General features: G+C 54.4%; 1 protein-coding gene across 6 annotated transcripts in view; it reads right to left on the reverse strand.

Annotated features, from left to right (window-relative positions):
* Nucleotides 1-3462: 3462 nt before the first annotated feature.
* CRHR2 (corticotropin releasing hormone receptor 2) overlaps nt 3463-27074 on the reverse strand; it is a gene marked incomplete at its 5' end in the record, with an annotated part of 43926 nt that continues 20314 nt past the window's right edge. For 3 of the 6 annotated variants that reach the window (XM_079931015.1, XM_079931014.1, XM_079931017.1), the window contains 10 exons: nt 3463-4029; nt 5218-5259; nt 5688-5823; nt 5996-6081; nt 10885-10957; nt 12418-12478; nt 13008-13161; nt 15002-15119; nt 15513-15622; nt 17035-17120. In XM_079931015.1, the coding sequence (XP_079787141.1) occupies nt 3889-4029; nt 5218-5259; nt 5688-5823; nt 5996-6081; nt 10885-10957; nt 12418-12478; nt 13008-13161; nt 15002-15119; nt 15513-15622; nt 17035-17120 (1007 nt within the window). In that variant the 3' untranslated portion in view covers nt 3463-3888. The remainder of the gene's footprint in view (nt 4030-5217; nt 5260-5687; nt 5824-5995; nt 6082-10884; nt 10958-12417; nt 12479-13007; nt 13162-15001; nt 15120-15512; nt 15623-17034; nt 17121-27074) is intronic. The other 3 variants (XM_079931019.1, XM_079931018.1, XM_079931016.1) reach the window with 3 other exon arrangements.

Here is a 27074-nt window from a genome sequence, read left to right on the forward strand (position 1 = left end):
GCCACAAACCAACTGTCATTTCTGAGGTGCTGGGAGCAAAAGCGGGGTACTGGGCGTGCCCCTGCACACAGCGCCACCAAGCAGGGGGGCAGACCACCTAAGCCACCCCTGCTTCCCAGCCCACCACTTCACCCCTACGCATTTAAGGGACCAGCTTGTCACCCTCCCCCTCTTGGGGAGCGATCGAGGGCACCTGTTACCTGGTTTCGCTCCCTCGCGCTGCAGCATGAATCCCAGTGAAGCCTTGCCTGAATTTCTCGTCTGACCTCCTATCAACTTCTACTGATTAAAGAATCCAAGGACCCAGGTCGGTAACAAAGGCACTAAAATTGTGCAGATTCAGTGGTTTTCAGATTCATGCTTTTGGAACCCTTAGTTCAAATGAAATCTCTCTCTTGAAACCCTGACATTTCCTGGGTACTGGCAATTCAGGGCTGGGGCAGACAAGCCCCTGCCCTCATGCCGTTCATGGCCTGCTGGAGGAGAGCCAACCTTACAGAAATACTGTAGGTGAGTGTGGCCACTGAAGAGGATTCGGGAAAGAGTTGCCCACTGCCAGTGGGAGACACAGCACGGGACACACCTTGTGTGCTGGGGGCTCCCAGGGCCCTCCTGTGTGAGGATGCTTGTTAAAAGTGCGAGTTTCCACCTCCCGGGATCGTGTTTCGGGAGGTCTGGAGTGGGCTCAGAAACCTGTGCGGCTTTAAATGCCCTGGTGCTTCTAACACACACCACCAACACAGGGAATTCTTATTAGCTAAATCAGAGTATTTACATTTTATCCGGAGGTCAGGGGCTTTTAAACTTGGATCCGTGGTTCCTTTGACGGTTTCTGTAGACATGTCGTGTGCTATTGAATACGCTGTATTTTTGCACATTATACATTTATACTTTTCTAGGGAAGAGAATCCATCCCATTTCCAAGGAAGAACTTCTTTCTCCTCATTCCTTCAGATGCAGACTTTACCACTCAGGTGTGCCTGTTGATGGTGCTGGGGAGAGCCCAGAACCTGTGTCAGGCAGAGGAATGAGATGGATTTAGAGACACAGGGCTGGGGGAGTTCATTTGCTTAGGAACTAGCGACACAGACCCCTAGTGCACCCTTTGGAAAGCCCTGAAAGGACGATGTATTTGGGGCTGAGCTGGAAGAATAAGAAGGAAAGGAGGCAGCTGCAGGGTCGCTCACAGGTCTACCACCAGCCTTCCCCAGAGAACTGGAGGCCAGAACTGGAGGAGGCAGGAAGAAATGGCAGGTCTTTGAATTTCTCCACCTTCTTGGGCAGAGGGGCCTCCATGGGGATCCATGATGCCGGATTGTTTATCGCCAGTTGGGCCTCAGGGAACCAGAGGGAGCCTTACTCAGTGCCCTGAAGAGCTAATTAAGAATCACAATTAATTACTTTGTTGTATTCACAACAGAGGCTGAGGGATGAATTTCGTTCTTCCAGATCTAGAATCAGCTCCTCTCTGCCCCTCCATGCTCAGGCATTTGTCCAACAAGCAGATATCCAGACTGGACATGGGACTCTACCTCAGAGGGTCCCTTCTATACAGGCTCTCCTTCCAAAGCGTAGTAGCTAACGTCTGGAAGTTTCTGGGGATCTGGCTCTCATTCATTTATTCAAGCAGGATTTGTGGCCCCTACTATGAACTCAGACAAGTCTGAGATTTTTCATTTCATTTTTCCCAGCCAGATTTAAAGAGGACTTAATCAAGTGGCCAGTTGACAGATCATTTCTGATGATAAATCACCCTGCAATTTTGGGCACGCATCTCAGAAGGAATTCGGAGAATTGGACGACATCTCCTTATTTGTGTGAAAGGCTTCTCAGCATGTAGCGCTCTAAAAATGGAAAAAGAAAATGATGCTGAATCCTGATTCATCCACAGATTCACAAATAATTAATTTCTTATCTGTTTCACTAAGATGTGTTTTCAGTATTTTCCTTTTTAGGTTTAACAATTACTTATAAAATTTTTAGTATCTATGTTGTTTTAATCAACTGTACCTTATTATATTTTACATCAAAAATTAGTTGTAATAACTCAATCCAGAAGACTTTCTAAAAAACTCTTAGAAACTTTGGTCGCAGGAAATTATTTCAATTCCGATTTCTAAATATATATTTGTGGCAGAGAAGTATGATAAGGTGAGCGATAAAAAACTTGCAACGGTAAAAAGTGCTGCATTAGCAAAAACAATTCTGTAGGGGGAATGGAGTGAAAACATAGGTTCAAAGAGAAAAGGAACAACCTAGAATTTCCAACTGTTAAAGAAGAGCAGGTTGTGGGTTTTGTTTTTTTTGTTTTGAAATAGATGAGAGTATGAAATCACTGCTGCGTTTGGATTTCATAAGATGTACTTTAAAGGGTTGGGGCAGTTTTATTTTAAAATGTAAATATTTACCAAATGCCAGAAATCACATCCCGCACAAGTTTTAAAACTTATGTGAAAAATATTAGATGTCAACTTAAAAATGTGCAAGATGGGACACATAATTTTAAAAAAATGGGGGAGGGGGCATACCTAGAGCAAAAGCCCTTTTGATCCCCAGCCTGATGGCTCCTCTGGCCCCTTGACTCCCACCTTCTCCTGGAGGGAAGGGTGGATGGAGGCCAGGATGGAGATGGCCCTGGTTGTGGCTCACGGAGACTGCAGTGGGGGGGAGGGGAGCTGCTCTACACTTCCCTCCAGATTCCAGAACAGGGACAGGCCATGGCCTGCTTGGGGAGCTAGGCCTCTCCTTCACGAGGAATTAAACTGCCTTCAGCTGGAGAGGAGGGGCAGATATTGGCCTGGGCAAACGATAAGGGACAGACCTGCAGGCACAGGTGGAGAGGGAGAACCGGCCCCAGGCCAGGGCGAGCGTCTCTGCAAATGATGATGGACCCAGCCCACCGCCCCTGGCCCACAGCACGCCTTCAAACCTGAGGGGAGGAGGCCGGGTTTCCACAGAGGCACAGTTTATTTCACAGACAGTGGAGATGTTGTTTCTGAAGGGGAGGCCGAAGCCCAGTCTCAGGTGTGGGCTGAGGGATTAGTTCCAGTCACCAAAGACGTACTTTGGTTTCTGCTATTCCTACCCTACTCCTCCCAGCCTGTCGTCCCCCACGTGTCTCCTCCCCGTTTCGTCCTACACCCTGTATCTGGTTGGTCTAAGCGTGTACGGCTGCCCTGGCAACCTCTTCCTCCCCACCTGCCCCTCCCCAAGGCCCTGAATCGGTGGACTAGGCTGAGAAGAGGGCTCTCAGGAAAGGAGGCAGCATCCTTCCAAGGGTCCGAGGGGCAGGAGGATGGGGTGTAGGTGAGGCTTCTCTGAGTGAGAGTCCCAGGGACGAAGCCAGTGGAATGAATCTTACTCCAGCTGCTGTGCCTCCCTCCAACTGCAGAGGACGCCACAGAACTTAGAGGCAGAAGGCAGGGGGTGGGACCAACCATCACCCCGCCGCTGGTGGGAAGACCCTTGCCATGAGTGGGGCAAAGGAGCCCCAGGTCTGTCATGAACTAGCTGTGTGACTTGGGCAGGCCCTCCCTGACTCTGGGCCTCAGTTTCCTCATCAGTGAACAGGGCGACAGTGAGGATCCAGCCAGAGGCTGGTGTGGGCAATTCCTGAAGCCCTGTGACCCGCTCTCCTCCGGGGGTTCCCGTGACTTCCCGGCTCAGCTCCCTCTCGCACTGAGACTTGGGGTCCAGCTGGCCCTGGTTCCCGAGAGCCCCTCGTGCTGCTGCATAGCCTCCCTCCTGCCGGCCTGGAGGGCTGGTCTCCCCCCTCCCTCTGCCCCCATCAGAGCCTGCGCAGCCAGGAGAACCCAGAGAAAGGTGCCGGAGGAGGATGGAGAGGCTGTCCCGATGGCGGAGCGATGGGCGAGGTGAGGGTACTGAGGGTCATACAGCGGCCGTCTGCTTGATGCTGTGGAAGCTGACCCGCGTGGGTGACGTGGGGATGGACACGGCCCGGGCCCCGGGGACCCGGAGGGAGTGACGGTCCTGCCAGCGGTGCCACTTCTTCTTCACAGCCGAGCGCACCTGCGGGGTTAGGAGGCGGCTCAACTGGGCCTGTGGAGGCCAATCCTGGGTCCCGGCCGGTCCCCTCCCCTGCTCCCTGCCCCTTGCAGGGCCACCAAGGGAGGCTGGGGCGGCCCCCTGACTGCCAGCCTCACATCCAGAGACCGGCTGTTTCCAAAAGGTGTCCTTCTCACCTCCTCTGCAGCCCTGACCTCCTCTACCTCCTGAAAGATCTGCATTGCTTACCACAGCACGCAGCTGAGGTGGAGAGCTAGTCATTGCAAGACCTGCCCGTCACTGGTGCTGTTCTATTCTCATTTGTATTGCAATGGAAGAAGTTTTTCTGCAAACTGGATCATGTCCCCCACAGGCTAGCCTGGCACGTGGTTGAACAGAATAACTGTTCCGTAAGCGTTGTTTGCTTGCTTTAGTGGCCCCTTCTCTCCCTGCCCTCCAGCACGTGCCGGTCTCCACTGTTGGACTTTCCTATCTGGGGTCTGCTTTAACTGACAGAGACCCAGGCATGCAGACCTCACCATTGCCCTGTGCACGGGCAGGCGAAGAGGCCTCAGGATGGCACTGGCACTCCTCTGGGGTGTCTGGAAGCTCTCGGGCCCTGGGAGGGTGTCTGCTCTTTGCCCCAGCACCCACTGTGTGTCCTCACCCACCACAGGCCTGAGCGAACATCTCCCCCAAGTCCGCCGCGCTGGGATTCTGGGCCTTGTAAGCTAACCAAGTTTCACCAGAGCCTGGCTCCCTGGAGCCCACCCACAGGCGTGTGGCCTTCTCTGCGGCGGCAGGGGACAGAAAAGGACGCGCTGGTGTCTTTCTGCTCCCTGGGTCCATAAAGGCCTGGATGCACGGCTCACACCTGACTTGCTCCTGGAAAGCGCTCTCCTGTCATCACCTGTGTTCTGGCTTCCTTCTTCTGTGAGCCCCTGTGGCCTGGGCTCCTGCCCACCCAGCTCTCCGAGTGCAATGAGAGAGTCGGTATATCGTTTCTGACCTGCAGAGTCAACCTTCTAAACTGGTTGGAGTCCCTCAGGCAGGATTCCTGTCTCCCCAAAGCTGGGTGGTTTCTCCAGACTTCCCTTCCCTTCTCCAGAGCAGAGCTGAGCAGAGCCAGGGATGCCCAAAAGGCTGGGGGGCTCCCCTCAAACTTCCCTGGAGTGGGGTCTGAGGACAGGCCTCCCAGGCCTGGTGTCATACCTCTCCATTGAAGAAGCAGTAGAAGACGGACACAAAGAAACCCTGGGAAGGAAGAGGGAGATGTCAGTGACCTGCTCAGGGAGCCACTCTGCCTGGGGGGTCGGGGGGTGGAGAGCGGACAGGATGACTGGGGGAACACTCTGACTCGGGACCCCGGAGGCTCAGAGCTGGGTAGGCACCCCCATCGTGGAGCAGGTGTACTGGGGTCCACTGCGAGTGACAGGCTGCCATGAGTCCTCAGAGCAGGGGCTGGGCCGGCAGGAGGTGCAGGCTAGGGTGACCCTGACCCAGTCAGGGGTGGGCCCACCTGGGCCCTGGGGTGGGAGTGACGGCGCCAGGGCCTGGGTTCAGGATGTGCACGCGCTTGTATTTCAGTGCATACGAACTAAACCAAGCCAGCGAGGGCACGGGTGCCTGAGCACGCCAGGTCAGGGGCGCTCTCTGTGGCCGCATCCCACTACGTGCCCCACCTGGAATGACTGCAGGAAGGAGTTGAAATAGATGAACACGATCTGTGACAGCTCGTCCTCCCCAGGGCTGACGAAGAAGAGCATGTAGGTGACGCCCAGAAGGGGCAAGAGAACCAGGGTGGCCTTCACCGCCTTCCTGGGGAGGGGGAAGGGTGACAAGACCCATCTGAGCCCCTGAGGCACGTGGGGCCTCACTCGCTGGCATCTCTTCTGGGAGCCTGAGCGAGGGCCCCGCCCAGAGGCAGGGGGATGGCCCAGATGGCCTCCTCATTCCTCCCCCGCTGAGGGTCAAGGCACCCATCACTCACCTGTACTGGATCGTCTCTGACGTGGTGGATGCTCGTAACTTCGTCATTAGGATCCTGACGATGTTGAACAGAAATACAAAATTGATCTGGAGGGACGGGGGCAGAGAGGGAAAAAGGAAGGACCACGCGGTGGGGATGAGAGGAGAGGCAACCACCTCCCCTGTAACCCACTGAGAATCCACGTCCCAACCCACTCACCCCAGCACCTGCCTGGGGTCCCAAGACCTCTGCTCCTCCCTCACCGGGGCAGGCAGGTACCCCACTTGCCGGGTCCCCTGTCACCTGAGGACTCCAGAGCCTGCTTCTCCACACCCTGACCCCAGGGAGGAAAAGCAGCCTTGGAAGCAGTGCACAAGGGCACAAAGGTCACTCCTTCCTGAAGCGCCCAGAGCTCTGCCCGGCCCGCCCCCGCTGCTGCAGGGCCCCCACTTGTCAACTGAGGGTCTCCCTGAGGCCCTTTGGACACAGGACAGTCCTGCCCTGGTGGAGCAGACCCGGCCAGATGGAGTGATTAATAACTCGGTTGCTGGGAGGAGTGATTAATCTCTCACCATTCGTCCCCTGCACCCAGGAAAACTCTAGATTCTTCGCAGACACGCCTGAGGCAATGGAGATGAACAGGCTGCTGGGCTGACTCCAGCAGTTGGCTCCTGGAAGGGCCTCACTTATCTTCATTCTGAGCCTTCTCTCAGCATCGGAGCCTGCCGCTCCCAGCCTCTCCCCGGGACCTGCCGGTGTGGCCTCCCGGGGCAGCCCTGTGCTGCATGTGGTGGGCTCTGCGGGTGTGCAAGTGTCCTGTTGGCCGTGTCGGCTTGTCTGTGTGCCTGTATGCTGCCTTCTCCATGCTCCCCGTGGGTCTGTGCTCTGTGCTTGTGCGTTTGCCTTGGTGTGTTCCTGTGTGAGTGTGGACCTGGGGACATGGACACACCCGTGTCTCTCTTCATCCATCTCCAGGTGCGAGTAGACAGGGAAGTGAGTGTTGTATGCCTAACACCCTGGGGACCTCGCACAGGAAAATACCCATGGGTCAGAAGGAGATACGTATTAGCCCAGGGGTGTCTGCTGGCTCGTGTGTGTGCACATGTCTGAGTGTGTGCGTGTGTTTATACACACACACCCCCTCCCAAGTCCTGGTCCTGAGATTCCGTCATTTCTGGAGCCTCCTAAGTTCTGAGGCTTGGGGACACAGGCAGACACCACGGGACACACAGCCCTGTGGCCTCTGGATCACCCCTAAGCTTGAGGCTACTCTGGGGCCCTGGGGGCTCCCTCCTCAGCCACGGCCTGCTGTTCCAGTGCCCACAGTAGCACAGCCTGGTGAACCCAGGGCGAGGGGTGGTGGAAGCGTTCAGCCAGGGCTGCCCATGGCCTACCGCACCTTGCTTCCTCTTAAGGCCTGTCTAACTTCCAGCTCCTGGGTTTCTGGTCTATGCCCTTGGATCGTGAGGTCACTTTAACACATAGGCCGATCCTAATTTTCTCACACAAGTGATACAAAATACTTGACCTTTTCCGATTCTTCATGACTTCTGTGAGAACAGAGGTTGTTGGACTCAAAATATATTCTCATTTCTTCCACATTTCCCTGCATTAAATCTTATTCACTAATCGTCCATAAACCCACTAAGCAATTCACTCAGTTATCCACCCACTCTTATCCATCTATCCCTCCATCCATTAATCCATCCAAATATTACTCAACCATCCATTCATTATTTTATCCACCCACCCTCCCACCCACTTATTTAACATGTAACATTCATCCATCCATCTAAATATCTACTCAACATTCCATTCATCAGTTTATCTACCCACCCACCCACTCACCCACTTATTCAACAGGTAACGTACATACATCCACTAACCATCCAACCACCCATCCATCTAGTCAATAAGCAATTGCTGAGCACCTCTGGGCTACAGGGCGCTGTTCCATGTGCTGAGGCAAGAGCAGGGACAGGGGCTGGTGGGGAGGGTCTGGGAGACAAGGCCTTATGCCCTCTGCTCACCCTAGGCAGGAGCTGGTGATGCTGCCTACACCCCACCTCAGGCTGGTCTGTGCAGCCCCAAAGTCACTCTTTCCTTTTGGGCTCGGTTCCCAGCTTCCCCCTTTACAACATCTTCTCCACCTCACTTCACTGCAGGCACCTTCCTCCCTTCCCCAGGGAGCCGCTGACACTGCCCTCCCACCTGGTTTCCAAACCCTCCCTGTCTGCGCATGTGCAGAGGCGGGCAGGGAGGGAGGAAGGGGGACTGACATCTCTTCCTCCTTGGCTTCAGACACGGTTCCTTCTGTCCTTTAAACCCAGGCTGGGAGAGGTAGTCCCAGCCCTTGGGGGTGTCCTCTGCTCCCCTCCAGCTCTGGGTATTGGGGTGCTGCCATCACATCGCAGCTCCTTGTAGCGCACATTCACCAAGCCCAGCAACATAGCCAGCCTGCTTGTCCACCTGGATCTGTGGAGCCTAGTGAGTCTCAGAGGCCCAAGTCCTGAGTCCTACTGCGTTCAGGGCCCTGGCTGGGCCACAGAGAAAGCCCAGACAACTCACATCCCTGCTCACAAGGCCCCTGGACACCAGGGTTCTCCCACTAGAGTATGCACATCAAAGGCGCTTGTTCCAAATGCCGCTCTTGGACACACCCCCGAGATCCCCAGTGGCAGGTGGAGGCCCTGGGATCTCCATTTGGAATAGGGGCGGCCGGGATATTGCTGAGGAAGACACCACCCACGGAACAAAGAGGCAAGGCTTTCACCGGACAGACCTCACGTGCCACACACCATTCACCTGTAGCTGCAGGGGACAGTTCTCAGCTTGGGGCTTTCTCTGGTGCCAGGAGAGCTAGCTCAGCCTGAAAATGGGGAGAGGGTAGCTGGAAATGTGGGGATTCAAGGTCTCCAGGGCAACCTCCACGGATGGGGCATGAAGCATATGGGTAAGTAACCCTGCTTCCCGACCAGGGGTCAATTCTGAGACTCTTCTACGTGTTGCCCCATGGAAGCCTGCTTATCACTTAACGTTTATCGGTTTCCTCCCTTCCTTGTCCTCTACTCCCACCCCTCGTTGTGTTTCCTGGGACCACCTCCCACCAAGTCCTTGTCGCATGGCTCTAATTCCAACTATTCCGATTGGCATCTGCGTGGCCTTGGGCAAATGACTTAATTAACGTTTCTGAGCTTCTGCTTCCTTGTCCGTCCAGTGGGGATAGCCATGGAGCCCAGCTGGGAAGGTTGGCACAGGTTCAAATACTCATGGAAAGCACTGAGCTCATGCCTTTCCCACGCCATCAACAGTGACAACAGCCTCCTGCAAACCCAACCAGCCAACTCACTTCCCAGAACCCAGAAATGAGCACGGGTCTCTCAGACAGCTGTGGACTGCTGGGGGAGGCCAGGGGTGGCAGGGTATCCAAAGGAAGGGATGGCGGGAGGTGGTGGGTAACCTGCCCTCCAGTCTCAGCTCAGCTAACTATTAGTGATGACCTTGAGCAGCTGTTTCACCTCCCAGGTTCTTCATCTGTGAAACGGGGAGCATCATCCCTACTTCCAGGCATCGAGGATGTGAGGATCGGAAGTAATGAAGATAGAGCTTCTGGAAGGGCTGAGCTTGGAACCTGGAAGCCCTGTCCATGCATATAGCTGGGTGTGGGCTGGGTCCAAAGGGAAAGACAAGCACGGGGCTCTTGGTGAGGGTGGAACCGGAGAAGGGGGCATGGAGAGGAGGTGGGAGTTGGGTATTGTCACTGTGCCTTCCAAGCCTGTCCCCCTTCTCTGTTCATTTCCTCACTGCTGTCCAACATCTTTGCAGAGGGGGCTCGCTTCCCACCCAAGCCAGCCTTTCCGCTCACACTGGTGGAGGGGGGCATCAGTGACTCATTGCAGCTAGGACTCCAAGGACAATGATTCCCCCTTCTGACGGCTGACAAGGACTGGCTTCTATCTCTGAAATGAATGGAGCCCTGAGGGTGGAATTTCAGGCAGTGGGTAAAAAACCTTCCTAGTCATCTCCGGTTCGTATACATCAAGGACACTCCAAAGATGGGGGGTCAAATGAATCCCTGAGGAAATTACAAAAAGGAGGAGAGTAAGGAAATAAAAAGAGATAAACAGTCATTGTCTCCAAGGTAGACCAAAGAAACCCCCATTAGGCACCTGCTGTGTGCAAGGGGGTGGTGCTCTCTCAAGCATCGTGCACTGGGAGCAGGTGGCCCTTTAAGGAGCCTGAAATTAACAAGCCTGAAATAAGTCTTACGTAAATGCCAGTTTCTTATGGGGCTTTTTTGTATGTCTATTTTTTTTAGCATATGATATACAATGGGTTCTTTTTTTTTGCAGAATGCAGCCTCTACTTAAAATCTACCTTAATTAAAGCTCGTTGTGGTTTACATACCTGGCAGCAATTATACCTTAGATGTTAATACATTTGGCAAAGGGCGGGGAGCTGGATGAGGAATAATTGCTCGTTATGCTTCCTTTGTCCCACTGCTCCAGGCTGGGGGCGGTGGGCTGGGCCCTGGAGGGGGTCGCTGCGGGTAGAGGGAGAGTAGGTCTGAGCTGAACAGAATCCCGAGGACCCTTCTCTTGCCACCAGCTGCCCTCCTTGCCTGGCTTGTACCTCACAAGGGGATGTCAGATGTCGGAAGCATTAGAAATCTGCCAGTCGGATTTTCTCTGCCCAGAACCTGAGGGCCAGAGAGGGGAGAGGGCTGCATCAGGGCGTGGAGCGCGAGGAAGGGAGAGCTGGGAGCGGGATGCCAGGCAGCGGGGTGGTGCGTACAGAGTGTGTGCGGGGGGGCCGATCCAGACCCTGTCCCTCCCCAGCATCTCTGCTGGGTGGGTCCTCTGCTGTCCTCCTGGTGCCCAGCCCTGTCCCACTTCCCACTGAGGACCTACCAAGAGCACGAGGATGATGGGGCCCTGGTAGATGTAGTCCACCAGGTCGCCGGGCTCCTTGCCAAACCAGCACCTGCAAAGATGGAGTGGCTGTAAGTGGCCTGCTGAACCACAGCCTAGGGACCACTGCAGCCTCGGGGCCAGGGTCCTCTGTCTTGACTCTTTCTGAGATCCAATCTCCATGGCTGTTCCTTCCCCCGAAGCCTGGGTGGACAGCCCCAGCCCCACTGACCACCCTGGCTCATACCTGGGCTGCCTTTTGCCCTACATGGAGGGTCTGGTCTCCCCAGGCAGACTGAGGCAGGTCCTGGGTCTCCTCCTCCTTCTCCTTGCTCCCTCACCCCATCCCAGGATGCTGGGCCCAGGGCTGGACATGCAGGAGGCCCATGAAAGGAGAGCTGGGCTCCCCGTCGCTGGCCAGGGCCCAACTGCCTGTACCACCTGTTCCCGCATTGCTTGGAACCCGCCTCTCCTTGTGCCAGGCACTCAGACGCACAAAGCAGCAGATGTGGAGGCAGGAGCCTTCTCCTAGCCCGATCCCTGGCCTCATTCACCCAGGGAAGGAAGCTTGCTCCTGTTAGAGGCTTGGTTATTCTTTGGGGATGCTGGGGGTGAAGAAGCTTCAGGGTCTGGAGGAAGGGCTGGCCCAGGACCCAGTCTGGCTCTGCCAGCAACTCCTACTGGACCTCAGAAAGGGCCCCACAGAGTTCAGGAAATTCTGTGTCTTCTGCAACTTCAGAGGTCATCCAGTGCACATTGCCTCAGGCAGGATTCTCCCCTGCAGCCTCCCAGCACTTTTTACTTTTCTTTGCTTAAACACCCGCTTTGATGGGAAGCTCACTACCTCTCAAGGCAGCCCTCTCACTCTTGGGCAGCTTTTATCGTTAGGAGCTCTTCCTAATGTTGAGCTCTCAGAACCCACGCCATTCCTACCCCCTGCCCCCAGATCCCATCTGCTCCCTCCATCCTCAGAGACCCCTTGAATATTTGTATACAGATACTGACATTCCTCTGTCCCCTCTTTTCTCAGCTGGTGGCACCCAACTTCCCCGCCGTTCCCTGGCTGACCTGCAGCCAGAATTGCCATCATCTGGGCCGAGGCTGAGTATTTCAAAGTCTCTGGTGCAGAGAGGGTCCCAGCACGGAACACTGCACCCCAGGAAGAGACTGGGACGCCAGAATAAAACAAGCTTCCACTGGCCTGGCCCGGGCATCTGTGAGGGGCTCAGTACCACAGCTGGAGGTGCTCTGAGCTGAAAGCCTGGAGCCAGACTTGCCACATCCAACTCCACGAGGCCGCCCTACCAAAGGCTAAGGGGGTCGTGCGTTGGGTGCTTAAAGGAACGATTCCTAACTCAATTCAACAAAGTCGACTTGACACCTATCGCATGAGTACCTCTGGGTGCCAAGGAAATGTTCTCAATTTAAGGACAATGGAAAAGTGAACTGTCCTGGCGTGGCTGCAATTCTTGCCCCGTGGCTGACCTGTCCTAACATCCCTCTGAGCCCCATGGCTGGCCCGTCCTTACTTACTGTTCATTCTCATAGTAGAGTTTGCCAATGGCCCAGGCGATGATGATGGGGCAGGGGATGCCTGAAAGAAGGACAGACACAGCTGCAGTGGACAGACAGATGGTCAGGAGCCCCTCTTGCAGAACACAGTGTGGGGAGGAACCACAAAGGGCTAGGATCTTGTTTCCAATCATCTAACTGCAGGCCATCCATGACCTTGAGGGGCCCTGTCCCTAGACCCCTGCCCCCATCCCTCCCTCACCCTCAGCCGTCCCCTCCAAGCAGGTCAGAGAGATGAGGGGACAGCGTGATTTTCTGAGATTTTTTGATAGAGAAGTGGAGCTGGCCAGCTTTTCTTTTGAAGCCAGAGACAAAGGTCTTTGGATTGGCCATTCCAGGCAAGAAGAGGAAGGCTATTTGTGGACTGTCCTTTCAGAGGGACTATTTGCTTCTTCCTCTCCAGCATGGAGGGGAGTGGCTGCATCCTCGGACTGTCCTGGGGATGGTAGACAGGAATGTGATCCGGTCCTTGGACCCAAGATGAAGGGAGGTGACCCTGTCAGCAGTACCCTCTCCCCACTAGACCCTGCAGGTCCCCCCAGGACCCTCACACCATCCAATGAAGAGGAAGAGCCGCTTGCGCAGGCGATCGGTGGAGTAGGTCATGACGATGGCCGTGTGCAGGTAGCAGCCCTCCACGAACATCCAGAAGAAGTTAGTCACCACGAAGTAGTTGAAGCTGGTGGTGATGCAGCGACACCAGACCTGCGCAGGGCAGGCAGCAGTCAGTGGCTGCCTGGGGCCCAGGCCCAAGTGCACAGCTTGGGCGCTGATGGAGGGGAGGTCGTTTGATTTGAGTCATGGGCATGGCATTAAACACCCTTGAACCTCATTCTGGGAAGCTTCATCCTTTCTCTTCCACATTTTCCAGAAAGTGCCAGGCTCCCCTGGTACCAGGGGGTCTGACTTCTCACCAGTGTTTTCTAATCTCCTTTTTCATAAAAGAAAGAGGGAGTCTGACTCTGAGATCTTTGCAGGGAGAGGCTAGAACTGAACAGCACTGTCGTGTTTCACCGTCACTTTTTTCTGAGGGTCACCTTCACTTCACAGCGAGTCAGACTGGTTTCCGTTTCGGGATGGACTATGAAATTTCATGTAGAAAAAAAATAGCGAGTCAATTAGAAGAAAATTGTTATTGAACTAGTACAGGGTCTGTGAAGGTGAGCTGCAGCGGTGGAGGTGACCCTCCCAAATCTCTGGGTTTAGGAGATTCTGGGCTTAGTGTCATCTCTGCCGTCTCCGGAGGGAGACTTCCTTACACCGGGACCTCGGGCAACTGGCCATACCTCTCTGAACCTCATCGTGCTGCAGAGAAAAGAATAATCCCATCTTGCAGGTTGGTTCAAGAAGATGGAGGTGGCAAAGGCAGGCGCCAAGAAATGAATGTTGGTGCCATTTGCCTTCTCAGCTGAGGGGAATCTGTCCCTGTCCTTCTGAGCACGGTTACTACCCTTCCCTCGGGGGACAAGCCTGCCCAGAGCCACCTTGGGCCACGGCCAGGTCTGGCCTCAGGCCAGAGCTCTTCTCAACTGACCCCACCTGGCCATCTTCCCCAGGGATTCGTCACCAGGGCACCCTCAGAGCTGAGGATGTGGGGATTGGTGGTTAGAGGAGCCCTGTGATGGGGAGCTGACTGTCCTCTTGGACAGCTCAGCGCCTCTCTGTCCGGCTCTAACAGCTGGGCTATCAGACGATCAATCAGCTGAGCTGATCACAGCCAGTGACTTTCCTCCATGGTCCCAGCCCTGATCTCGGGCCCCATGCGGCCACCTGTCTCCTCTGTTCTGAGAAAGTCCTGCTGAGGCGGAATGCGAAAGATCCCCTCCTCCCAATCTTGTTTTTCCTCCGAGTTAACGATGCCTTGTCAGTACAAGCCAACGTGGGGCTGCAGGGTACCCCAAACTGACTGAATTCCACTGGTGCTGAGGCAGGGCTCAGCATGGGGCCAAGTGAGGCGTCAAGCCAGGCTGGGTGTGCGCTCAGGTCTAGCCATCCAGAGACGATGTATTGCGCAGTCCCTAACGGTGGGCCAAAGAGCTCCGCGCACGGCTCCACGCTGGGCTCTGGTTTTACGACGTGGACACAGTACTACAGTGGTTGACACAAATCCACCGTGGGCAGCTAACGTGCTGGCTGCTCAAGGTCCTGGTGGCCCAGATGTAGAGGCATCATTACAGTGTCATCTAACCTCCCCGAGCCTCAGTTTCCATGTCTGTATAATGGGGGCGAAATCCCTACAGGTCTCTCATTGGAATGAATTGCTCTAAAGCTCAATAGAGGTTAATTTCAGCCTCCTTTTCTCTAAGGAATCTCTGGGAGGTGCTAAAGTCACAAGACGGGGATAACCAAAAGCCTGCTGTCAGGTCTGTGCTGCTCCCCAGACCCCGGCCTGGAGCCCCATTCCCCCACCCCTGGCTCTGGAGGGACAATGAATGGGTGCAGGTGAGCTCAGGTTCGGGTCTGCACGCGAGGACTGGGCAAGAGAGATGGGGGCCCCCAGAGCCCAGAGTCCCCCAGGTCCGGCCCCAAACCTCTACCCAGAGACCTCATTGCTCTCATGCACTTCGTGGTCGATGAGCTGCAGCAGGAACCACGTGACATTTCGCAGGATGAATGTGGTGATGAGATTCCAGTGAATCACGTTCCGCAGACAGCGGATGCTCCTGCGGGACGACCGGGGCAGGGATCAGCCGGGACAGGCTGCACCTGGGCTCAGAGCTCAGCTGGGGCGGGGGGCAGGGGGCAGCTGGCGTCATGGGGCAGCTGGGCCTGCGCCCCCTGCCACCCCCTCCTCAGGCAAGGGAGAGACTCAGCCTGGGGTGAAGGCAGGGCTGCACCAGGAACCAAATTCCCATTCGCGGTGACCACGGTTGGGTCTTCCAGAGCTGGTTCCCTTTTTGCCTCCTGCATGCCCGCCAGCGGTCAGTGCCCAGGCACCTCCCCAAGCCCCTTTTGTCCGTTGGCTCCAGGGACCCCGGAGAGGAGCTAAGAATGGGTGAGGTGAAGGGGTGCCGTGGGAGGAGGGCAGAGAAAAAGCAGGGGCGGGGTGGACTCACCGCAGGGCCAGGAAAAGCAGGAAGGCAGCCACGAGGGCTGCCACAGACACGCAGTGGCCCAGGTAGTTGATAATGAGCGCGACGCGGTAGTGCAGGTCATACTTCCTCTGCTGGACACACAGACAGACACACGGGCAGACAGAGGCTTGGGGCATGTGGAGGGTGGGGCCAGGCACTCTAGCAATGGCCACCCTGTGCGTCCTGACCCTGGGGGCAGAAGAGGCTCCAAGTGTCACCACCACACCTGGCACCCAGAGCTCTCTCCTGTCGGCCCTGCGTGGCTCTTGGTATAAATGGCTGTGGTCAGGTGTCCCCTGTGCAGTTGGAGGGCAGATCTGAGCACAGTGTATTCTGAGTTATGCCAGAGATATGGGCATGTAGAACCTATTTTCTTTTTAATTCTGGAATGGGAGTTGCTACACCTGTGTTTCATCTCAGCTCACACCCTAACGGGCTGAGCAACTGAAGGTGTATTGATTTATATCTCTGGGACTCAGTTTTGATATCTGTACAATGGAGCCAACCTGTCCTCCTGTCTCAGAAGCAGTGACCTATGGCAGGTCTGGGGGTGCCTTGGGATCAGTCTGCCCGGGGTGCAGCAGTGAGGGGGTACCTTATCTGTAGAGATTTTAAGAGCAATATTAAGACCAAATAAAATCAGTCTGCTTTTTATTATCACCACGTGCTGGCAATTCTGAACAGAGGCAACGATAAAATACTCCTTCCTGCCAGGGCAGACTATCCCGCCACCCCACACCGCTTTGGTTTGCCACTGCTCAGAGGGGCTGTGAGACGAAGAGGTGACGGCAGAGGGCAGGAGGGGACCTCTTTCTCTCCTTTATGGCCCATCCCACTTGTCACTCTTGTGGCCCTCACTGCAGACCCCTTTGGCTCGCATTCTGTAGAATCACTTTCTCAGGGCAGACAAATGTTTTTCCTCTGAACTTGGACTTCTTTGGGGGAAAAGTTTCAGCCCCACTGGGGGCCGTAATGGGCAAAGGAGGAGAGGGATGGGGTGGGATGTATCATTTGGGGTCAGGAACGAGGCGAAGCTTCAAGAGGAAGGAGGCTGGCACCGCAGATAACACGGAATCCAGCACCAGAGCAAGGGGGGCTGGTGAGGTCGGAGTGGGACCCAGCTTCCCGTGGGGACTGCCCTTCTGGGGGCTGCACTTGTTTCCACGTGGAGTCTTAGAATCAGAATGCCACACGGGGAAACTGAGGTCCAGAGGAGGAAGGAAGTCACACTGCCTGTTAGATGTCGGGGCACTGGTTACAGGGTCATCCCCTTCTCGTGCCATGTGCCACCTTGCTGGTGTCCTCCACCAGCTGAGCTCTCCTGAAGGTGAGCCTCCACGTCCCCTTCTCACAGGGCAGGGGGCATAGAGTGGTGGCAAGAGGTGCACGAACGGGGTGGGTGGGTGACACAGGACTGGTTCTGCCACCCTTGGCATCCTCTGTGCTCTATCTGAGTCCTACTACCTGTACAGGACCAGGGGTGAGGCAGGTGGGAGCCACTCACCTTATCGTCCAAAATGGGCTGACACTGTGAGTAGTTGATCCGTGAGGCCCAGGTCCCGTTCTCCAAGCACTCTCGGTAGGCATTCCCTACAAACACGCACCAAGAGGCGGGTCACTCCCCTCCTCAAGAACACTCCCTGGCTCCCTGGTGCCCACAGGATAAGGTCCCTATGTCTCAGCCTCTCTAGGCCGGGAAACACGTCTGAACGTTCACGTGAAAGTCATTCATGTGAAAAGCGCACAAAAGCCTTACCACTCATGGTAGCTAAAAGGCATGATAAAACCCATTTCTGATACAATTTTGACTAGCATTTTGTACACTCGTTTTAATTTTGTTTGAAACTGAACCCCACCGTGAGCCCTGGGATGTGGCTGAACATTCACTGCTTTCAGCATGCCAAAGAGTTTCCATCCTAATCGCAATCATTTTATGCTCCTGAGATCCATACTTTTCCCACCAGTATCAGCACTTCCACTTTCACCATAGTCACTATTTCTACAGCAGGTGTTTGCCCTGTACCAGGTCCTCTTCTAACTGCTCTGTTTACACTTGTCCATGCAATCCTCAGGCAACCCCATGGAGTAGGTACTGAGATTAACCCATTTTACAGATGAGAAAACTGAGGCACAGGGAGATCAAGCAGCTTGCCAAGGATACAAAGATGAGAAGATTCAAACCCAGAAGGTCTGGCTTCAGGGTTTATGTTCCTAATCCCTAGGCTACTGAGTAGCGGTACAGGAATGACAGCAATATGGGGAAACAGGACTGCGCTGCTGACCTTGAGCTGCGGCTGCCTGGGAGACCACCATGTGATCTCTAAATGTTTGAGAACCTGGCTCTGTGTTAAAGTTGGAATGTGATGTGGGCAAAGACATTTCAGAGCATCAGTGTCTGATGTACTGAAGTGAGGGTTTTATTGAAGGGAGACGTATGAAGTTCAAGGAATGCGCATATTTTCTTTAAATCCTAGTTTGACTGTCAAGATCTAGCTCCTAAGGCACGCTCTCCAGGTAGCCCATCGTCACTTCCATCCAGAGAAATGCCTCACACCTGATAACTCCAAAGCCCTCTGCCAGCCTCTGCTCTGCATTTCGCTGTCTTATGTACCCTACCTCCCCCGCTTACTTACAAATTCTAAACGATCTATTGTTTGGGGATAATTTGTACCAGCGTTCTGCTCTCTGGCTAATGGGCAGTTGTTTGTGGATTTTTCTTTTGGGCTTACGTTAGAATCACAATATAAAGCTAATTTTAAAAAAACAGCTCACAGAGCACAGAGTCACAGAGCTGAAGGGGAAATCTTAGATTGTTTTTGGAAGCAATGAGTTCTGAAATAATTAAGTTACTTAAAAAATCCACTTCCGCTGAGCTAACAGTGAGTTAAAAGCAATGGAGTTACGAAGGAGCACTTGCTGAAGAGCAGAAACAATGGGGGAGATTCTATTAGCCTAATTGTTTTTTAATTTGGTGCTCTGAGCTTATAGATTTTTCAAATTCGGGATTTTTACTGGCCTATTCCTGCCTCCTGGGCCTGTCACCTGTCAGCGAGGCCTGCCTCGGGCAGGTCCCTGGCCCAAGTGTGAGTCAGTCAGGCCAATGCTGGTCTGACACCGACTCTGACCCCAATATGAGGACACTAGCTCCTAGGCCCTGACCATGGCACCCAATTCCCCACTTGGGTTTTCTCCCTCTACAGGATTGTTTTACTACAGGTTGTATGTTAAGAGAAAGAAAGAAGGGTTGTATGTTAAGAGAATTTCATGCATAGGGTCAGTGATGTTACTGACCTAAAGGACAGAGTATGGGGTGAAACCAACGGGACCAATGTAAAGGCGTTTTGGGATGGTGGGTGATTTTGTAAAATGAACAGTCCCTCCCTAATGGGGATTTAGAGTCCTTCTCAACAGGCCTGCGTGAGGTGAGACAGACCCTGATCCTGGCTATGGTTCAAAGGGCAGAAAAATTTATCTTCTGTGAATGTGTTCCTAGATGTCATCTAGCTTTTCTGAAGTCAGTGCTAAGCTCCTTCCTCCAGGAAGGCCTCTTTGATTGCTTGCATCTCACGAGCCTCTTTCTCCTGAGCCTCCCAACACCCCCAACCCTCTCAGTCCTGACAGCCTGAGCCCCACATTCCAGCCCTTGCTCATGACCTGGCCTCAGTTGTTCAGGTGGGTGAGTCTGGTGTCTCACATCAGTGTGGGGCTCCCTGAGGACAAGACCTCAGAATACTCATCTCCCAAGTATGATATCTTGTGGTGGTACCGACCATGGGGCCGGCTTGCGGAAAGGAGGGGGTCAGGATAGAGATGCTGCACATCTGAGACCTTTCTGGTCCCTCACATCAATGCCCCTGGGGTACCAAGCTCCGTGGATTCTGTCTCCTCTTTCTTTTTCCGGAGTCCATCCCTCTCCTGCCCACCCTTCCACCCACTCTCTAGTCACCTTGCACTGGCACAACACCCTCCTATCTTGCCTCCTGGCTTCATCTCTTGCCCCCCTCGACTCTCTATCCTTTACCCCCACTGCCAGAGTGATCATGCTGATTTCTGAATAAAAGTCATCAGCAGCTTTTTATTGCTCTTGGGAATAAAGTCCAACTTTCTTGGTGTGCTATTCAAGGCCCTTGACCCGGGCCCCAGCCGAACTTTCCTGACGCATCTCTGTGGCAGCTGGCATTTACACCAGCAGGCCTGGCACACACCGAGCTCCGTACCGAGCCACCCCTTGAGACACCCTCCGCACTCTCACCCTTTACGCATGCACATATCCCTACAAACTCCTACTTACCTTTTAACCCCCAGCACTAATGCCACCTCCTCCTGGAGGCTTCCCCAACACCCAAGGTATTCCGTAATCTCTTCTTTTTCTCTAAACACCTCCTCTATGTCTTCCCATCTCTTGAAACATAGGTCTTCACACTCTATTGCCCTTGAACTACAGCCACATATCCATTTCATGTCACAGTCCAGTACACACACACACACACACTGCTCACATGACTGAATCCAGTTTCACAAAGTGAAATTTATCTTGACCACAGCTATAATATTTTTCTATTACATTCTAATGAATTATATTTATTCTATATACAAATACTAGTCACAACCCACTAAATTTACTTCACAATCCACTATCGTACAACATAGTTTTGAAAAAGAAAAATCTCTTTTAGAGCATTTGCCGTAATTCACTATGAGTCTCATCTCTTTAGAATTGATCCTTCTTTTCTTTGCTACAGAACTTGAGCTCCCTGGGGACAGACAAGTAGGAAGAAACCATATTGGAGTCAACAGTTCCCTCCTCAGGAGTGAGCCATTGAGTATACGTGGGCTGAATCAAATTGACTCAGGTCTGTTGAAACCCTGGAAGGCAGGGTCTGAGATGTGGGATGTAGTGGTGGGAGGGAGCTTCCCTCTGGGGGCCCAGCCATGCCTGGGAATGAGGCTCTGGCTATAGACACTGGGTACCAGGGGACTGGAAGAGAGACGTTCCCAGCACTTCAGGGGAGCTGGCTAATGAGGACACTGCGCCCTCAGGCACAGCCTTGGACAGGAGAAAGTAAGACAGGAAGAGTCCCCCCGGGACCCACAGGAAGATGCGCACGGAGAGTCTGAGGGCAGATGGTCAGGCCAGAATTGTGGGGATGGCTGTAGTGAGGTGGGTGCCTGTTACCACAGCAACGCAGGTGCCTCCACTGAAGATCGATGCCAATGGTGTGCAGTGTAGTCTGCCAGGGGCATTAGGGTCTGGGTGATGCAGGCAAGGTCTTCTCTTCCAGAGCTCTGTGGTCTGGGAAGCCTGCACTCTCCTGCAGCGTGCCCTGGCCTGTTGAAAGCCCTCATTACAATGTGCTCTGTCCCTTTCAGATGCTGACACTTTGACAAGAGCTTCTGATTTGGGCAGTCACCTGAGAGGTCCAGGAGCCTGGCTGGGAGAAGATGGAAGCCGAAATTCTAGCTGTAATTTTGTCTCTGGCTGATTAAGTGACCTTGGCTAAGTCCCGTCCCTCTCAGCCCCACTTTCCCCACTCATAAAAAGGAATGTAAACTGCTTCTCCGTGATGCTACTGGCATCTCAGGTGGGTCAAGTATTCGTTGTGTGGACCTAGCTATCTCCTTCCTGTCTGGCTTCCTTTTCAATCTGCTAACTGCCAGTAGTGCCCTCAAGCCACTGTGACAACCCCAGACACCCATACATCACTTTTAAGCGCTCCCGAGGTTAGCACTTCTATCTCTGATAGTCGAACTGGCAATATATGGGAGATGGGGACCATGAGGGACCCCATTTTTTGGGGTGGTTATGAGGGAGAGAGTGCCAGAGACAGGCTGGGCATAGGGATGAGTGGGAATATGGTGGAGAAGCAATGTCGTCATTGGCTGTCGGGAAAGAAGATGACAAGAAGTGAGGGTGGGAGGGTGCTGACAGGGTGATGGGAAGGGCCAGAAGCAATATTTACCGAAGGGATGAGGTCATGTGCAGGACTGAAATTTTCAGCACCACGGACAGCAAAATGCTACCACTGCCCACTTCCCACCATGAACGCAGGTTGGGAACCTTGGAGAGCGCCTAAGACTTACCCCTCCCCGCTCTGCCCATTCAGCCCATAGCCCTGGGCCCAGGCCAAGAAGGTCAAGATAATCCATGACCCTCTTCAATGCCCAGCTTCAGTCCTAGTACCTCCAGGTGCTTCCACGACTGCTCCAGCCCCTGGAGGGTCAGCTGCTCACTTCTCTTAGCTCATGCTGGGTCGGTATTTTTCTCTCATTGATTTCTGTAAAGGGGTCATGCCTTCCCAGGTAGCTAAGGAGTAGGGGTGGCAAGGCCTAGGTCACCTCTGGCCCTTTCTTCAGGGCTACACAGAGCTGCGCACACAGGGGCTCAGGATGGACCGAGGTGGTGCTGTTGTCTAGGCTACCGGGGAACTCCAAATGAGAATGAGAGGCTCAGGGTGGGCCAAGAGGATAGTCTGTCCTTGGACGCCCAGGCTCTGTCAAGCTGCACGGCAAATGCAAAACTGTCCCACGTGCAGGAGCACCTTGAGTCGCACACTCATGGCACACTCTGAGCCCCGCTGCCAGAACTGTTGACACTGTAAGTCCAACCCTTGCTGGGTAGGGGTGTCCATCTGAAATAGCAAACCTGTGGTCAGCATCCTCCAGGTTCCAGGCAAGAAAGTAAATTGGGAACTGAGTCAGCAGGCATCTCCTTGGCAATTTAAGAGGGCGAGGCAACTTCTCCTTCATTTGGTCTCAAGAGGCCCAAAGAGGGAGACATGTCCACGGTCACCAGCAATGAAGAGGCAGAAATAGATCTCTCTCCCCCAGGACACTTTCTTACGGGAGATCCCGGAGTCAGTGTTTCTGGAAGGGAGAGGCTCTCCCTGCTACCCTGTGTTCCAGAAGATGTAGTCAGTTGTGCCACCTCTGCAGGGTCCTAGCCACTTAGTGTCTGGACCCCCAGAGCAGAAAATGCCTGAAGGGCCAGATATGCCACCCTCGGTCCCCTTACTGCTTTTCCTGCAGTTGGACTACTGCAGACCTAGCTACCTCTTTCCTGTCTGGCTTGGGACCTACACCTTAGGTCACTTTTCTTTTGCGGGAAAGATCTCTACTGCCTGGACTAGGCAGTGATACTGTGGGCTTTTCACCTCCAGTTAAGAGACCATTTGGGGAAAACACGGTACAGTCGTGGTGCCAATAGCACGGTCTCCCTGAGCTTCCCAAACAATGTGCATCTCCCTGAGTTAAGTCTGAACATTCCCCGTCTTGATCTAATCACCGCACGTTGGTGGGGCAGAGGTGGGGGCAGCTGGTGACGCTCACCCAAGCTCAGGACCAACCTGCTGGGTTGAGAGATCGGGAATCTGCTATCACCAACCCAGTCATCAGGTTGGGAAGGGCCTCCTCGGGGCCATCTGCTCGTGACATCGGGGATGAGAGAAGGGCATTTCTTTCCCCTCTCTTCAGTATTGTGTGGACGCTGCTCTCCAGACCCCCTTGTCCATTCTGGACCTCCCCAAACCCTCAGCTCTCTATATCTGAAGGGCTTTTCACCCACGATGCCCCTCCGTCCTTGAGTATGTATGGCAGGGGTAAATGTCCACACTTACAGCAGACAGTGGGGAAACTGAGTCAGGGAAAAGCAGCTTCATGGAGACCACAGTGGGCCCATAAAAAGGGAAGAGGTGTGAGTGGAATCCAGCTCACTGTGTGAGATCACTGGCCTCCCCAGGGAAGGGGCAAGTGGGAGGAGGTGCCTACCCCTGCTCCAGCCCCTATTGTGCAGGGCTCCCTCCATCCAGGCATCCCTAGCAGCTCGTCGCCATGACACCCGCCAGCGGAGGGAAGCGGAGAGAAGGAAGCCTGCGGCACAGGCTGCCGCGGAGGGGAGGATGTCAGGGGAAGGGGCCACGACAGCTCACCCAGCACACCGCCCACCCTGTACAGAGAAACGGAGGCCCAAAGAGGAGAAAAGCCTGCCCAAAGGTGAGACAAGCAGGATTATGTGAAGTGACGGGGGTGGGCGAGTGGGGCGGGCGGTGAACACATCTCTGGCTGGCAGAGTCCTAAGCCTGGGGACTTAGGGGGCCAAGGGGCTGCTTCTCTCCAGAGGCCTTTGGGGATCAGACCCTCTTAGTGTAGACAGACCACCCCCTCCCAAGACACCATCCAGAGACCACTCAGTTTAGTGGCTCTCAGGGACAACAGAAGGCCACACCACCTCAGGACAGCCATCCTCGGTGCGAGTGGGACCCTCAAGGACCTGATCCTGGAGACACTCCTCCTCTTTCCAGACCCTAGGCCTCGCTCTCCTCCCCTTGCTGCCAAGAGCCTAGCTGGGCACGGGGAGCCCTAGGCAGCGTCGTCTCCTAGTCATGACGGGGCCCCATGAGATTAGTATGTTTTCTGTGTCCTTCACACAGATAAGGAAATTGAGACTTAGATGGGGTGGAGCTGCCCGGCACTCAGTGAATCGCGGCACAGCCAGGACCTCGGTGAGCTCTCCTGAAGCTGAGTCTGGGTTCTTCCTGCTGTTCCTCACCTCCAGCTCCACCCCTGCAGGAGCTGTGAAAGGAAGTTCTGGCCAGACTCTGGAGCACCTGGTCTGAGGTGGGTGAACTGCATTTGGGGTCCTGTGGGGTGGGTCCTGAGAGTCACTGGGGGTGGCGATTTGCTCTGGGGGTTCCAGACTCTGCTGGGGTTGCCAGGGTGTGGAGGGAGTGGGCAGGGAAGGATGCTGCAGCCTCTGCCTCAATAGCAGGAGGGAGGGGAGGGGCAAAGTCAAAGTTCCCAGCCAATCTGGATTCAGATTTAGATGGTACATCCTGGACATCGAGCGGCATCCTTCCAGAGTACTCCAGTCCTGCATCATGACGCTACGGACAAGCAGCTCGGACTCTAATGCTAGCAGAACCGAGGCCCACGCCCTGGCATTCAAGGCCTCCATGATCCAGCCCTATTCCCTCTCCACCTCTGTTCCCACCCTCCCTTCCACCTGACACATCACTGGCCCAATTTTTCAAGGCCCTGCTCCCCAGCACTTCCTCCATGAAGTCTTCCCAACTTGCTTCTCCCTGTTTTTTGGAATCAGCTTCCTCCCATGTACTCCTACAGCCTTGGCTGTGCTATTTCACTTAAGAGCAAACAGCAAAAAGTGCTCTTTAAGAATCTCTCTCTCTCTCTATCACAGAAGCCTCTGGAAGCCTGGGTCAGGTCTTATGCCTCTTTGAAGAGCTTGTTTCTAGTGGAGAAAAGGCAACATACCCACAAACCCAATAAAAGGTGAACCGGGACAGGGAATGGGACAGTAAGTGGAGGATTCCTGGGGAAGGGGCGGGGGGCTGCATCTTTGGTCTTCCCTGAGATGAAGGGTCCTTAAGCAGAGGGACAGCTGAGACTCCACTGTTACACTTCTCAGCTGTCTGGGCCCCATGCATGCAGAGGTGGAAAATGCTAGAGCGTGGGCTGAGAGCCCCCAGAGCCTGCTGAGGCTATTCAGGGTGCTGGCTTTCTGTGGGACCCTGGGCAAGTGTCTTTTCCTCTCCGGTCCAGTCATATCCCAGCCTTAAGCAGCAGGGGCGGGGAGGGCTGAACTCAGCACAGAAGGCCTCACAGCTGGGAAGTTCTCAGGTGTCTGGATGGCCAGAGGGGCATCCTTTCTGCTCTCTCTTTCCTCCTCCTTTCCTCAGCCAGACCCTCAGTGATGGTCATGCCTGTCCCACTTTCCCTCTCTCCCAGCAGGGGACAGTTCTCACACACAGGGTAACTGCTGACCCTTGGGCTTCAGGGGTCAGGGTGTGGTTGGGTCTCACTGGGGACTGGGAATGCAGACCTGAGTTCCTGGAGTCACAGCTTCTATTCCTCAACCCAGGGGCCCATCTACCTGGGGCCCTCCCTGAGGCTTCACCCCAGGACCAGGCCTGTCCTCAACAAATGTAATGTCCCCACTGCTTCAAGACCTTCAAGAACCACTCCCACCCCCTCCAGGAAGCCTTCCAGGAATGATCTAGTGCCCACCAAACCCATCTTTCCAATCCCTGATGGTTGATTTGTGTAAGCTTGGTCTTTAAGCAGCCTGGGGCTCTGTGAGGACAGGGCTCAGCCTTTCTCATCACCCCTGGCTCCTGAGCACAAGCAGGTAGACCCAGTGGGAAGACCCCATGGCTGGAGACCACCTAGTTTATGTGTTTCCATTTTAACCCAACTAGGGCTTCAGAATGTCTCTAGACTGGGGTTCTGGGAAGTGGAGACCCCCCAGTCCTCCCCATAGGGTTGGGTTAGGTGAGGCATTTCTTCCCCCGTCCTGGCAGATGTCTCAGTATAGATGGGCCTGCCATTCTCAGCAGGACATGGTGCGAGCCTGAGGTCAAGGAGCCGAGGCTGAGCCGGGCTGGGCTTAGTGATTCCGCAGGAGGAAAATGACCCTGTCCACGAGGCTGCGGGACCCTCCTTTGCAGACACGAGGCCCACAGGGACAGGCAAGGGGAGGTGCCTAAGTGGGGCAGATAGAACGAGGGATGGGAGGAGGGAGAGATAGAGGATTTGGGGAGAAGGGAGGGAGGGAGGGGGGATGGAGAGAGGGGGAGGGGGAGGGAGAGAGAGAGAGAGGGAGGAAGGGAGCTGAAGAAGGAAGATGGAGGGAGGGAGGGAGGGAAAGAGAATCACATAGATAGAAAACAAGATAGAGACTGAGAAATACACAGAGACATACACACAAAAAGAGACAGAGAGAAAATACACCCAGAGACAGAGATAGAACCACACATAGAAATAGAAACAGAGATAGAGCCATGGAGACAAAGAGAACAACACAGAGAGAGACACGCACACAGAGATGGGCACAGGAGTGGAATACAGGTGAGAGGTGGGAGGAAAATGGAATACAGTGCCCACCTCTGGCCAGACCACAGCTGGGCTAATCCACTTCCCTTCTCCCTACAGACAGGGAGCCTGAGACCCAGGAAGGGGGTGGGACTTGCCCCAGGTTCTACTGTGTATGGACATTATGATAGTTTTGGGTGGCCCAGAATTTGAACCTGATTCCCATATGGGCTTCGGGGAAACCTGGGAGAGGCAGAGAACACCTCCTGCCACAGGGCTGAAATGCCAGGCCCTCATCTTCTAGGCTCCCTTGTAGCCCGAGCTGGAGTGTGGGACCCAAAGCTCCACACTCCCCCCACCTCAACAGATGCACTGGCCCCAAGGAAATCAGTGAGCTGGGGGCCCACAAAATGGAGATGGGCAGAGTGTTTCCTGGGGACCACTGCAGGAAGCTTAAAAACCCAAGGCAGTGATGACAGCAGGGCCATGGCCCATCTGGTGGCCAGGGCTTGTGGCGTTGTCAGGGCCCACTGAGGGAGAGTAGGGGTTCCCTCACTGGGCCAGCTCTGCCCTGAGTTCTTGGCTGGGGACCCCATTTCTGGTTCTGGTTCTCCGTTCCATCCAGTAATTCTGTAAGCTCCCCAATAGCCTTTCAACAAATTCCTTCTCTGTTTAACCCATCATATTTGCTTTCTCAGAGGCAGCAGAGCCTTAGTTAGA

The sequence above is a fragment of the Stenella coeruleoalba genome (genome assembly GCF_951394435.1).
Source record: "Stenella coeruleoalba genome assembly, chromosome: 9".
Classification (NCBI taxonomy): Eukaryota; Metazoa; Chordata; class Mammalia; order Artiodactyla; family Delphinidae; genus Stenella; species Stenella coeruleoalba.